Here is a 13,740-nt window from a genome sequence, read left to right as displayed (position 1 = left end):
ATTCACGCTCTTGTCGTTCCAAACCTGCATGGCTTTTAGTTCTCTGGGGATTTTAAAGAGTGTTTCAACTGTTTCTCCATACAGTGAAAGTCAAAGAGGTTTAAAACAACATTGATTGGACCCCACTGACATTCATTGTACGGACAAAAATAAACACAAATAATTTTTTTTAAATATATCTTTTTATGTTTCGCAGGAAAAAGAAAGTCAAACAGATTGGAAACAACACAAAACTGTAAATAAATTTTAATTTTTGGATGAACAACCTCTTTAAAGCAGTGGTTCTTAACCAGGGGGTCCCAATAAGTATTCAAATTATTTATATTAACCCCCGGTTTCACAGACAAGGGTTAAGCCTAATCCCAGACTAAAATGCATGTTTTAACTGTTTTAAAACTGAAAGCAACTTGCACTGACATACCTTCAAATATGTCAGTGCCTTTGTTTTGTCTCAAGATGCACACCAGTAATGGTAAATGGTAAATGGGCCTAAGTTTTATTAACATAATCCTAGTTAAAACAATACACACAAAAAACAGATGTACAACTTTTAACTATCATCATATTTTTGAGTTGATTTACTTTTTAGGTGCATATCAGCAGATGGAAGGGCCTTTGAATATTGTCTTGGACTAAGGGGGGCCTTGGATCCACTGCTTTAAAGTCAAACTTCAAAGCAGAATCTCCGAATAGACTGTTAGCAGTACGTCGATACAACTTTCTAGCTGAAGATTGTCAGTCTGCATATGTTGGAGCTTGATTTCCAGTGCACGCTGGTGTGTTTGTGAGAGTGTGTCTTTGGAGGATACTCACTCCTGCACCGCTCGTGCTATAGACAGCGCTGTGGATCCTGTTTCATTAACACTGTCCAAGGTCACGTTTGGCAGGTCGTCATCATCACTGTCACTTTTGATTTGTCTTGGCGACAGGCCATTGGGGTCTGTTTGTGCTGCCGCAGGGGGAGAACAACAGAGGAGGAGGTTAGTTACATGACTGTAATATGCGCTCTGCCCGAGGCCATTCTCAGGCCCATTCAGAAGCCCACAATATGCCACACGACGCTGAGCAGAAATTAGCACAGCATTTCAGGGTGTTTCTTCAACTTTTGGCACCTTAATGTCCCAGGGGTTGATTTTTATTAAAACGAACAGATTTCAACTTTTTTTTTTTTCTGTGTATTGTATTAAGGTCACATTAACTGTCTTGGAAACATTATTGTGCCTTTATTATTTATATTTGCAACTTTTTCAAATGCCCAAAAATGTTATAAATATAATTTCCACCACAGACTGATATTAAACACAGTAGGCTACATAATTTTGAGATGGTTGAAATTACCCTGCGGTTTATTCACTAAAAGGTCTACAGGGTCAAAAGGGTCCATAGTAGAAGAAACACCCTTCAATTCATCTTACAGCACCTAAAAACTTGTTTAATAAAACATATTGGTAACCAGCCACAATACAACAGTATTTCCGATTATAATATTTATTAATATTTTGAATTAGCTTATATTATTAGCTCATTTTAATATTTTACATTTTCTTTTTATTTGTAGCAATATTGTTCCATGCTTTTTGTTATTTTTATTTAAATTGTTTTATGTAATTTAGTACTTACACTTATTTATTTCAGTTAGGTGCCAAGGCAACATTTAGTTTAACTTTGTACGTTTTTCATTTCATATTTATATTTTGTTATATTTCAGCTTTATTTCAATTATTGTAAAGGACTCTTTATAGTTTTAGTTAACAATGACAACAATTGTATGAAGTGACAGAATCCCAGACAATCAGAACATACCGTTTAGCTTGTGAAAAAAAAAAAAAAAAAAAGTAAACCTTAGAAGCATCTGCCAAAAGCATAAATGGAAAAATATATTGATGCTTTATCATGTCCTGGGTCGGGCATAATGTAATATGAAGACGACATGTATTTTAATAGCATATGATACATTTCAGGCGTGTGCTTGTTTGTGAGTTTGTCATCAATTACAGGTTTTTAATTCAGACACGCCTGCATACGTCTTGCTGTATGTCAGTGTTTTAGACTGGCGGTCACAGAACACCCGTCTCTGATTACTGTATCTCATTCCCCACAGATTGAGAGCAGCATTCTCCCTGACTCCAAGCTTTGTTAATATTATGTGGGTTAGCCCAGGCTGCAGGGCTACGCTTCTAATTCGCTGCTCTCTCAGCAGTCTGTCAGACCTGATCCCGGATCAGAGGTGTCCGTGCTGTCTCCCAATGAGCCTAGGGCGGTGTGTCCTGCGGGCATGTCACCAGGACAGGCGATCAGACACCCGGAGAGCGTCTAAAGACAACTGCTCTGTGCTGCCACTCACCCTTTATTTCTTGGGTGTTGGACATAGTTATGCTGCTAATTTATGAATTTCTGTATGAATGATGGGAACACTTAAGATGTCAGTTATTTGATCTCAGGAGCATTTCGGTGTAAAACGTAAAAATTTTGAGGGCCATGTTTGTTTGTTTTTGAGCTGCCATTGCAGACAATGCACCTCAGCAAACCACACAAAATATATATATATATATATATATATATATTTTTTTTTTTTATCACAAAAGTTTGTAGATATATATTGTAGATATTTTCAATTATAATAATATTTTGTAACACTTTTGCTGTATTTTTGATCAAGTAGATGCAGCCTTGGCAAGCATAAGAGACTTTTCAAACATAAAAAAAATCTTAGAGCCAAAACTTTTGAATACAAACAATACTGTGATAATTTTTTTATGTGCAACTTACTAGTAAAGAATCATTAAGTTAAACATCACATGCACTGGTCTAGCTTGTAGCTTTACACCTATTGCTTTTTACCGTTAGCCATAAGCTGTTTCTATGCCTTTTGCAAGGGTAGCTTAAACATCCACTTTAGCCACAAACGCTCAGCAAAAACTAACGGAGGATTTCAATGAAAGATTAATTGGACACATTACAAGAGCCTGGAGCTTTTCTCTCTCCTTCTCCATTGTGTCTACTCAGGGCAGGCTAGACACAAATCAGTTATAGCATATGATTGCAGATTATAACCTCCGTATAATGCAAAACTATTCAAAACACTATATTCTACATGACATTATGATACAAGATCAAAGTTCAAAACAAATCCAGAATCTTATTCGTATACTGTTGATTCCCTTGATTATTTTTAATGCACTGAAATATTTTATAACTTCTTATTTGTATTATATTTTTTAATATTTATCTCATTTTATTTGTCTTTTTAGTTTGTGCTGCACTTTTAATGTGCTATATACCTAAACTAAAAGATGTGAGACTAAATCATGAGGAAAACCATCTTTAAAAAATGTATTTAAAAAAATAAATAATTTTGTATTTACTCTATAGACATATTATAGACCGCATTCACAAATAAAATGGTCTGTCTCTGTACTGCCTCTGTTTACTGTTTCCTCCATAATCCATTCAATCTACCTACAGTTCATAGCTTGCCTGGATATTCCTTAAAAACGACCATATAAAGGCAATGACAAAAGCGAGAGTTCATAAGAGGTGGTGAAGCAAACCCCATGATTTCTTTCTCCTGTTGTTTCCAGCCATAGCCTGTTTCCATGGTAACTCAGCCGGAGACAGAGCTGTGGAGAAGGGCACACCCCCTCCCACCTCCCCCTGGCAACCTGTACACGAGTATGCGTGAGCATGTAAAAGTGTGCGCTGTCCATTGTGTTTCCAGCTGTCACTGGCCATGATGTGAAAACATTTACATGCAAGTGCTGATCGGTGCATATTGGTGTCTCAATATAGTGTGTAAAATGTAACTGTCTCACTATCATGCAAGCATATCACCGTCTGCTACCCTGTTGACCCCGCCCAGGTCTGACCCCATTTCCTCTGTGCTGTTTCAGAGCTTTCTGGGTGGAGTCCGTGTTGCTGTGTGCCTGACTGCTCGCGGTGCCACCCATCTTCAATATCCACCCCACCCCATTATGCAAACCTTGTTTTTCCTTTCTTTTCTCATCTGAAGCTGAGCGAGACACCCAGTATTTAAATCCTCCTCCTAGCAGGATGCCCAGCCCTGCCCAACCATTTGGGACAGACACCCTTCCCAGATAAACAAGAGGTTGAGCAACAAACAGCTCCCTTGTGCCCTCCGCTCGGGCCGAACACCATTTGACAGCAACACCCAACATCATGGCTTACTGCCAGAGTATTAAAACTCGCCCTACAGGAAACCAACCATAAACAGCAGTCCGGTGAGGTCTCGAGAGTTTGGGAACGCACCATGCGAGATTTGTGCTTCTGATTAGGGCATGTGGGACCTTTCTGCGTGACCTTGGACTTGAGACAACGACACATATTCTACATTTGAAGAAACCACATTCATCCCAGGATGATTAGTGTCTTATGATACTGCATAACTGTGGGCCTTACAGTAGCTGTAGGATGGGGAATTTTATTTATTCAATGTAAACATATACAACTCCCTATATATGGATGTTTCTTAAACTATGGGCACTTCGGCCCTGTTGACTTTTCAAAAATAACAGACTTTTCACACTCTCACTAGTAAATTTGTCTACTAATAATGTCCAATAGAGCCCAAACATGCATTCCAGGACTATTTTTTTCTCTCTTTTTTCGTAACATTTCACAATTGTGTGGTGGAAATGACATTTTGAGCTTCTTTCTTTAAAATAAAAAGACATCTTAATCTTACTATGGCTATTTTCACAGCTAACACATTATGTATCCTAAATACACATAATTTAATTTAAATTACTATAATAAAATGATGGTATATATACCATTTTCTTTAGTTTGGTTTTCTACACATCATGTCTCATGTTTCATTCCTCACTGAACACTGTTGTGTCCTTGGTAAACAAGTACACAGACTTATATATAAAACATTATTATGGGCAAAATTGTTGTTTGAGGTCAAAAAAAAGAAAATTACACCGCAACTGTGGGCTAGACGTATAATACAAACTTGGATTTAAGTGCCTAAAGTTAAAGAAACACATGTGAACTTGAACAAATGTAAAAAGCACATCTCTACACTGTAGCTGTAATCTCAATTGTGTTTTCACATTTGAGTCGAACGAACGAACGAAATTCAGACCTTTCATGTAAAAATAAAAATAAAATAAAAAAAAATGTTTAACAAAGTGAAAAATAAATAGTTCTCTTAGTGTTTTAATTTTTCCTTATATCTCATTTTTGGTCCATATGTGAAAGACTATTAGTTCACTTTGCATTTACACTGTATACCGCAATTTGAGATGAAATGAAGCAAGTGTGAAAATACCTCACATGCTTGGGTGTGTTCGAAAAAAGCAGCAAAGTGCTAGGAATATCCTGAATAATGTATATAGGGACAAAATGCACCTTGTCAGCTTTTCAAATGACTTCCAAATCTGAATCAAATATTACTTCAACAAACATACTTTTCTTTAAAAAGCAACAGTATTTTTTTATCAAATGGCAATCTGAGATGGCTTGCAGGTCGACCGCCACTCTCCAAACAGTACTAGCATTCTGATGGTGTTAGGAATTAATTCCCCACCCTGCTTACTTGATTTGGAATTAGGCTTTTAGTTTATACGCCCTCCACTTCAGAAGCAGTGCGTATGCAAGGCCTGACACACATCACATACTCCCTAACAGCAGGAAGTACGCAGGCAGCTGAGGACAATCAACCCATATCTGCATGTCATTATGACTATGGTGCTTTATTGTGAAGAAAGGACAGAGAGATTCTGCTGTCTGAAGCTAGTCTTTTAAAAACAAATTCGAACAGATTCTTTTAATTAGCTTTCATTTTTTCACCATGATTTATTTTCCCCTTGGGGCAGTGTTGCTGTTAAGTGCTTCACCCAAGGACACAGTGGTGATCAATTAAGTAATTCTCAAACTGTTAAGTTGCAAACCTCCAACTTTTCAAATTAAGGAATCAGATTACTGTATGAAAAATGAATAAAAAATAAGGTTCTTACCTTTGCCCAGGCACTTGGCCTCGTCCAGGAGAGGTAACATGATGGTGGAGTTGAGGGTGGAAGGAGAGCGTACAGCTGTGGTGTACATGAGGGGCAGTGACTGGACCACCACAGGGATACGGTGCACCTGACTGGGCAGTTTACTGGGACTCGAAGGGGGAACAGGGTGGATGATGTGCAAAAATTGCTGGCCTCTAACTCCATGAGAAGAGCCCACCAACGGCCCGGGTGTCAAAACAGAGGGCATTCCCGCGGAGATGGAGGCGATGACGGAAGGTGAGGACGACGATGATGAAGAGGAGGACGGAGAGAAGGCTGAGGTAATGGGTGAGGTGTTGGATGAAGGAGACGACGTCCGTGTTTTGTTGATTGACAGGTCCACGGGCTCCGTCTGGGTCTGGAACTGCTCGGATGAGAGCAGGTCTTCTGGAGGTTCTGCCTTCACTTTGCTGAGCAGGATTGGCATCGCCTCCATATCAGGATAGCCGTGCACTTTGGGTGACTGTGAGGAAGACATATATAAAAGCCGTGTAAATCTCTTCAATCAAATTTCTGACACAAATGTTCATTGATGAGTTCTTTTTTTTCATGTGCATTATGACAGTAATTCAGTTTTTTTTATATATATACATTTTCAAAAATAATTATATTTTATGTTCATTTTTATATTTTAAACTGTATTAAATATGAACTCTTTCCCTGCCAGCATTAACTTTTTTTTTTTTTTAAATGTAACAAAACTTTCATGGCCCTAAAATATTTTGCTACATGTTTTATTGTTTAAAAGCAAAGGCTCTGTTCTTTTCTTGTTTTTTCTACCTTCATGCATTTGTTTTTATAACACAAAAAAAGAGCAACATTCTGAAAAAAAGCTGAGACATTCTCATTTTTGTCAAAGACTACCACCGGTTCGAATTCAGAGCGGTGATCAAAACATAGATCGAGTCCATCAACACCCCTAAAGCTTGCACAGTCGTATATCTCGTCCTGGGTCGACATTTCATTCGATAACGTTAGGCAGTTTTGATTTATATGCTGTTTAATGTTTGTTGATCGCGTTAGCTTACATGTGCGTCAGCCATGCTTCTTTCGTTTGTTTCTGTTTTAGATCCAGAGATTCAGTACTATTTCAGAAGCTGCGTAATAGAGGCCCCTGCCGCATAACAGTGAAAACATGGATTATCGGAAAAGCAAGTCAATGGCGGGGAAGCGTTGTGTCAAACGACGGAAAATTATTTCAATGGCAGGGAAAGAGTTAAAATATACTGTTGATCAAAAATATGAAGAAAAGCTTTTCATAATATAATTTATAACAACAGTTCCCGGCACATTCAAATTGTGGTCCGCAACATGGACATACCATATCTTCCCCTTTTTTTTGCTTTCTCAACTTTCAGAACTACATCTTGAAAACCTGATCTGTCAACTCCACACATTTGTCTGCTCAAAAAACATCTAAAGTGCTAGCAGACAACGCGCTCATCTCTGCAGTAAAGCGCATACAGTGAAATGATCAGTCCTGAGCAGGCGGCTAATCATGACAGAGCAGCTCATTAAACCGAGGGGAAAAGTTCTCGAATTGCGACTGCAGATGTGATAAACGGTCTGCTGGAGAATCACGGCTTGACTTTGTTTATAGACTCACTTTTCTTTATGCAGACTGAGTGGGCCTGTAGCAAATTACAATTTTCCCCCCAGAGCTCATACTATTTTTACTCTGAAAACGTGGAGTCACTGAGCGTAACCGGCCAATGAATCAGCAGTATGTGGTACAATAAAACTGCATTTGAATCCAAAAACAAACAAATGTCAGGCAATTAAATATGCTGACATGACCCGTAAAAACCCAGGTGGAGTCATTCAGGGTTCAGAGGGCATTGTCACAGGTCAGGACATGTGACCTTAAGGTCAGGGTTACAATACTGATATGACTGGGCAGGGAAAAGAGCAGTATATACAGAACAAAGAAACCCCTTTCTGCAAAGTGTGACAGCGCTGACAACAATGGTTCATTGGTGATTTAGTCTCTTTCAGGAGTTTTTGTGCTAAAGAAAAAGCACAATGAACCTTTTTTCACAGCTCTACTCAATTGACTGGTGGGGCTATAAAGGGATTATAGGGTCTGCAAATATCTCCAAGTCAGTTTTCTCTTGCGGGCCAAACAAGTTTTGCTTTTTTTTCCTTTTCTTTTTAAGTGCTCCTTTAGCATCTGTAACTGATTTTTTTTTTACACCAACCCTCATTAACCCCTTCCCCTAACTCCACTGTATTTTAAGCAATAAGCATATTGATATTTTTTTTATTAATTATTAAAATGTTCTAAAACAGCAACCAAATTGGCAAGACATAATTAAACAAACACATAAAAAACATTGGCTAACAATTGAAAAAAGATAGCAGACATTCTAGGTGAACGTTTTGAGTAAATATATCAAATTAAACAAGATAACCTCCTGATTCATATTAAACACATTCATTAACCTGATCGCAAATCAAATGCCACATTTATATAAAACATTTTTTGCTGTAATAAATGTTGAACATGGTCAGATTTTTTGTCAATTTGAGTGTTTTATTCTTTAAAAATGCTGCACAGCTGCACAGAAAGGGTAGTAATCAAACCCAGTGAGTGAATTTCTATTAGCATAGCATGCAATCAGCACCCTGCTAATGAGGGTTGTGTGAAAGGGAAGGGAGGTGCCTCTAATGACCAATCAGCATCATGCTTAACAGACTCGCTATCTAATTGAAAAAAACTGCCTCTGTAATCTTTTGTTTCAAGCAAAAGGGACAAACCCTTTCTAATCAGTTCCTTGCGCAGCAATGCAACCTCCATTGTTTTTCTTCTGAAAAAGATCACTCGGAACAGTGTTTGTCTGTGGTGAACTCTCACTCTTGTTCTATTGAATTCTGTGATGTACCCTTCAGGGTGTGCTTAAGAGGCTTTATACTGCATATGTTTTTTCTGTTTGTGTGTGTATTTAGGACATTGTGAGGAGCTGTGCCTTCGGCTTCTGTAGCCTTAGGCCTTTGCGGCCCCTCTGAGACAAACCTCCTTCCTAAATAGACCTCATCTCCACTCTTCATACTGTATACATTTAAATATATATATATATATATATTTATGTTCTCATGCAAGTTTCACATGAGAACATGCAGCCGGTGATGAGGCCGAAACCAGCATGTAGGTTTTAAATATTACTTAACATTAACAACTTTTACTCTAGTCGCATTGAAATTGGTGACTTCTAACTTGTAATGGAGTCTTTTTCGTTGTAAGATATCTGTACTTTTACTTGAATATGGTTTTAAGGTACTCTTTATACCTCTGATGATTATTCATATGGTATCACTGGCTGATCCAACATACAGCGTTTCGAGATGAAATGTGAATAGGAAAGAAAAACAGATGAAACTGTAAACCATAGCAGACTGAAAGTGTAAACTAGTGCAGGGGTTCCCAAACTTTTCCATGACAAGGCCCCCCAAATATCACGAGGTTCTGGCCAAGGCCCCCCTTTTACAGGATGTGTTATTGAACCCATCGATACTACGGCAAATGTAGAAATAAATACATAAAACATCTGTTAACATCAGATTATGAGATGGTGTTTGATACCAGCCAATCAGAAAGATTATAGAGATGCAGCGATTACAATTTTCTAGGCTGATTCCGATTTTTCATTGACTTTGACCTGCCGATACAGATTTTAGCCGATTCCGATTTCATTTTTCTAACCACTTTACAGCACACACAAATATTTATTTTCTATATATTTTTTTTTTATAAATTCACGAGGTTTTCTACATCCGTGTGCACGTGTGATGCTGCGCGATGTTAATCATGCAGCACCCGAGTGCATTTGACCGGCAAAAAAATTGGCATATATGTCAGACTGATTGGCCGGTCGCCTAATCTCTAAAATATTAGCATTAAAAGTATAATGTTCAGATAGGCTGCTATGCGACAACTTTTTATAATGCTATTTCATAACAATTCTCATAATAATATAATTTTTTTTTTACGTTTTCTTTTTTTCTTTTTCTTCTTCTTCCAACTTGCTGCGGCCCCCACTTTGAAAACCCCTGAACTAGTGTACTGTGGCACACATGACCTCCTTTCATATGGAATACAATGTAAATGAAAGACTTTGAGGTGATAAAAACTTGTTTCTGTAGAAAGGTTTTCAAACCTCAACCTCTCACTCCTCCGTACTTTCCACCTTGGCTCTTTACTGATGACTTTTACTTTATTTGAGGATCCTAGATGAGATCTCGGTCTAGCAAGTGAGGGCATTAACTGGGGCAAACCGTTCTCAGCAAGGTCTTGGCAAGTGGCCACCGGAATGACGACCATGTTTGAGCAATGAGATGCACTTCAAAGAGTTATTGTGTAGGTTGCACACTTCCTGGCGCTTGACAGCATTTTGACGCATATGGATGAATACGTCTATCAGCCTTTCGCAGGAAGGAAACAAGGTGTTGCTATGCTGGCTTGTGAAGTAGAACATAACGTTGTTGGCTCTCAGACGCAACTATTAACAGGTTCTCTCTTTAAGAAAGTAGTTCGTCTATCATCCATTACCTGCTTTTGTGCTTTTCATTAACTGAGAAATTCATGTGGAGTTCACTGAATAGAATAGAATTTATACACTGTGCTATGCTGAGTCAAAAGCTTATGATAATGTGACAGGTTAGTTATGTAGTTCAGGGCTTTTAAAACTTCCAAGAACCACAGAATATGGCAATCCCTATTTTGAAACAAATTAATATCCAAAAAATGTTCACGATGCACAACTGTTTGTATGGTAAGATTTTTTTGTTTTTAAAAGAAAAATATTCACCAAGACTACATTTATTTGATCAAAAACACAGTAAAAACAGTAATATTGTGAAATATAATTACAATTTCAAACAACTGCTTTCTATTTGAATATATTAAAATATATTTTGAATATGCTTATGTGGTGCTTAAGAAACATTTCTTAATTGTATTAATGTTGAATATATTTTTTTCAGGATTCTTTGATGAACAGACTGTTTAAATAAAAACATAATTTTATTTATGAAAACTGTTTATTTATAAATAAATAAAAATCCAACAAAATATCTTTGTCACTTTTGATCAACTTAATCCATCCTTGCTGAAGAAAAGTATTAAATCTTACTGACCACAAACTTATGTCTTACTGACCCCATATACACTGTTTAATATATAACTATAAATATGTTTTAATTTCTTTCCGTTAGAAGCTATGGCTGTTAATATCATTTTAAAAATCATAATTAATTAATAAATTCCAAACAGAACTGAAAATTAAAAAGTAATAATGTAAAAGTCAGTAAATGTGTTAAAAATTTGTATTAAATGATTAACTATGAAAACTTGCAAAACTTCTTATTTTAATTAAAAGTATATTGTTAAACATATTTGATGAATTTGTTAACACGTTAACTTTGACAGCCCTAAAATACACAATATGTAAAACACCTTTTCTCACTGAAATGCTCCGCAAACCCCCTAGCACCCTCTTGCTTGTTTGAAAACCCTTATATATAGATGAACAGTATTCTAATAGATGTGCCTGGACGATCATGTATAAGTGCATGTATGTGTGCACTTAGGTAAGCAGCATATGAAGAAATAATGACTAAAAAGAAAAAACGACCCTCTATAGCAGTGTATCTGCATCTGTGCTTGTGCCCTGCCAAAATGGCTGTCCTGGCTGCACTGGCCCTGTCTGCAAGCCTTGGGACTTGGGAGCATTCCTGTTTCAGCTGTGGCTCTCCACATCACACACACACACGCCTGGGAGTAATTAGGGGAATCACAGCGAGAGGGTGGGCGTGTGAGGGGTGAAAGAACAGAAGTGGAAGGTGGTACAAGAGAATGGATAAGAGGTCAGGACAAATATTGTATGAAAAACAACTGTTCTCTTACCCCTCTCTCAGATTCCAGAGGTTCTGCTTTGACTCGGACTGCAGGCATTCCGTCTAGCATTAACATCCTGTTATTGATGGCGTCTGCGAGCCGAGAGAGAGAGGAAAAAGAGAAAGGCATGAGAAAGCTGCGTGTGACTCCTCTCACCTTTTCAGTGATTGAGTCATACCTAGCATGCTCCGAAACAATAGCGCAGGCTACAATGCAACAGGCAATGATGTCATGATGGTATGCAGTCAGTAAGCAGTTCGGGTTTATGTCCGAGGGTAAACAAACGCATCTGGCCTGTATTTTGGCTGGTATCTTACACCTAAATGGCTGTGAAGAGTGAGCGACACAGAATGTAGCGTAGTAATAAATCTAAGAGAAAGCTGAGAGAATCCAGGATAAATAGCTTTTTTGTGAATAAACACCAATAAGTAACTTTGAGAGGAAAAATGAAGATTTGCCCTTAGTTTTTTGTTAAACATTATAGAGATCCAAAATCTCCCTGCAGTATCCTATCCCCCTTGGATCCCAAAGCTACTCCACCAACTGTGAGAATACGTTTTATGACTACTCTATTACTCTATTTGGTTCCTAATCAAAAATAGACATCAATTAACTTTTTTTTATGTATTGTTTGTTTGTTTGTTTAGTTAGTTAGATATCACAATGTTCCAATTAAACATTTACCTTTTTGTGCTTTTAGTTAGCCTTCAGGCTAATAGCTTAGTCTAGTATGTTTATAGCTTAGCATAGCTAAGCAAGTATAGGCTAACTCTCTTTAAAAAGACAAAATGAGTCTAATTCATTAATAATCAAATCACAAGACCACAGTATCTGTTGTTCTTTTTTAACATTGTGAAACCACTGCTCTAACAACTTATTAGCAAAGTAGCGTCGTTACATTTTGCTTATAAGTAGCCGAATGTGTCATTTATTTATTTATTTATGAAGAAGAAAGAGAGAAAAACAATACAGGTAAAAAGCATATAAAGCTCAGTTAATCAGATTGCAATTCCTAAAATACTTGAATGAATAATGGATGTACAGTATGTCTTTAATACGGGCAAAAACCATTCCAGACCATCTTTGGATTCCAGTGATCTGAAAATGCATTAATGCCGGGTGTAAAGGGACCTGTAGACAGGAAAGAACATTTGTCATCACCTAGGCGACCTGCGTCATGTCTATAGGGTAGAGCTGTGCTAGCAAACACGTGCACTCACTCGTACAACACACACACATACATATAGCTACATACAGTGCATTCACACATTCAAGGCTGCCTCTGCTATCAGAGTCTCCTGACATTTCTCTTCTTGTATATCCACACAAATGACAAGACTTTCTAACAGAATCCACGTCTTTGAGCAAACTCCCCTCAGGCGTCTGAGTCTCGGAACAAAGACTACAGGCTTGTTACAGCTCTGTGCTTTACAGTGGGCATTGCTCTACCAGACTCTTTCACAAATAAAAAAAAAGTGGCCACCTCCCTCAACATCCAAGGGATGCACGAGGAGACAGCCTTAATGAACTGGTGGAATCTGATTACAAGTTAATATAGCTCGTAGAGCACGGCATGATGGGGAGATGAGACGCTCCAGAACTCCCACAGAGGCAGTTTCTCTCCCCCGTCTACTCAATTTACCATGTTTAACACCATAAAGGCACAGTAATAGACACATGGGCATCTTGGGAAATGCAATATTCATGTGTCCTCATGTTTGTTTGAGTTTCGCCTTTTGGAAGGGATGAGTTTGCACACAAACAAACAGACAGGTGACTTGTCTTGAGGATAGAACAGAGTGAACATAAATCTCTTCTTGTCAAAAT

At 37.8% G+C, this 13,740-nt stretch overlaps 1 protein-coding gene across 7 annotated transcripts in view; it reads right to left on the bottom strand.

Moving 5' to 3' along the window:
* The window catches only part of klf12b (Kruppel like factor 12b), an 80,042-nt gene that overhangs the window by 6,628 nt on the left and 59,674 nt on the right, over positions 1–13,740 (bottom strand). For 6 of the 7 annotated variants that reach the window (XM_079618395.1, XM_079618391.1, XM_079618394.1 and 3 more), the window contains 3 exons: positions 11,923–12,005; positions 5,982–6,483; positions 814–949 (listed from right to left, as the gene is read on the bottom strand). In XM_079618395.1, coding sequence (XP_079474521.1) covers positions 814–949; positions 5,982–6,483; positions 11,923–11,988 — 704 coding nt within the window. In that variant the 5' untranslated portion in view covers positions 11,989–12,005. The remainder of the gene's footprint in view (positions 1–813; positions 950–5,981; positions 6,484–11,922; positions 12,006–13,740) is intronic. The other variant, XM_079618397.1, reaches the window with a different exon arrangement.

The sequence above is a fragment of the Phoxinus phoxinus genome (assembly GCF_949152265.1).
Source record: "Phoxinus phoxinus genome assembly, chromosome: 7".
NCBI classification, from domain to species: domain Eukaryota; kingdom Metazoa; phylum Chordata; class Actinopteri; order Cypriniformes; family Leuciscidae; genus Phoxinus; species Phoxinus phoxinus.
Note: the sequence above shows the minus strand (reverse complement) of the source record. Positions and strands in the feature narration are given on the sequence as shown.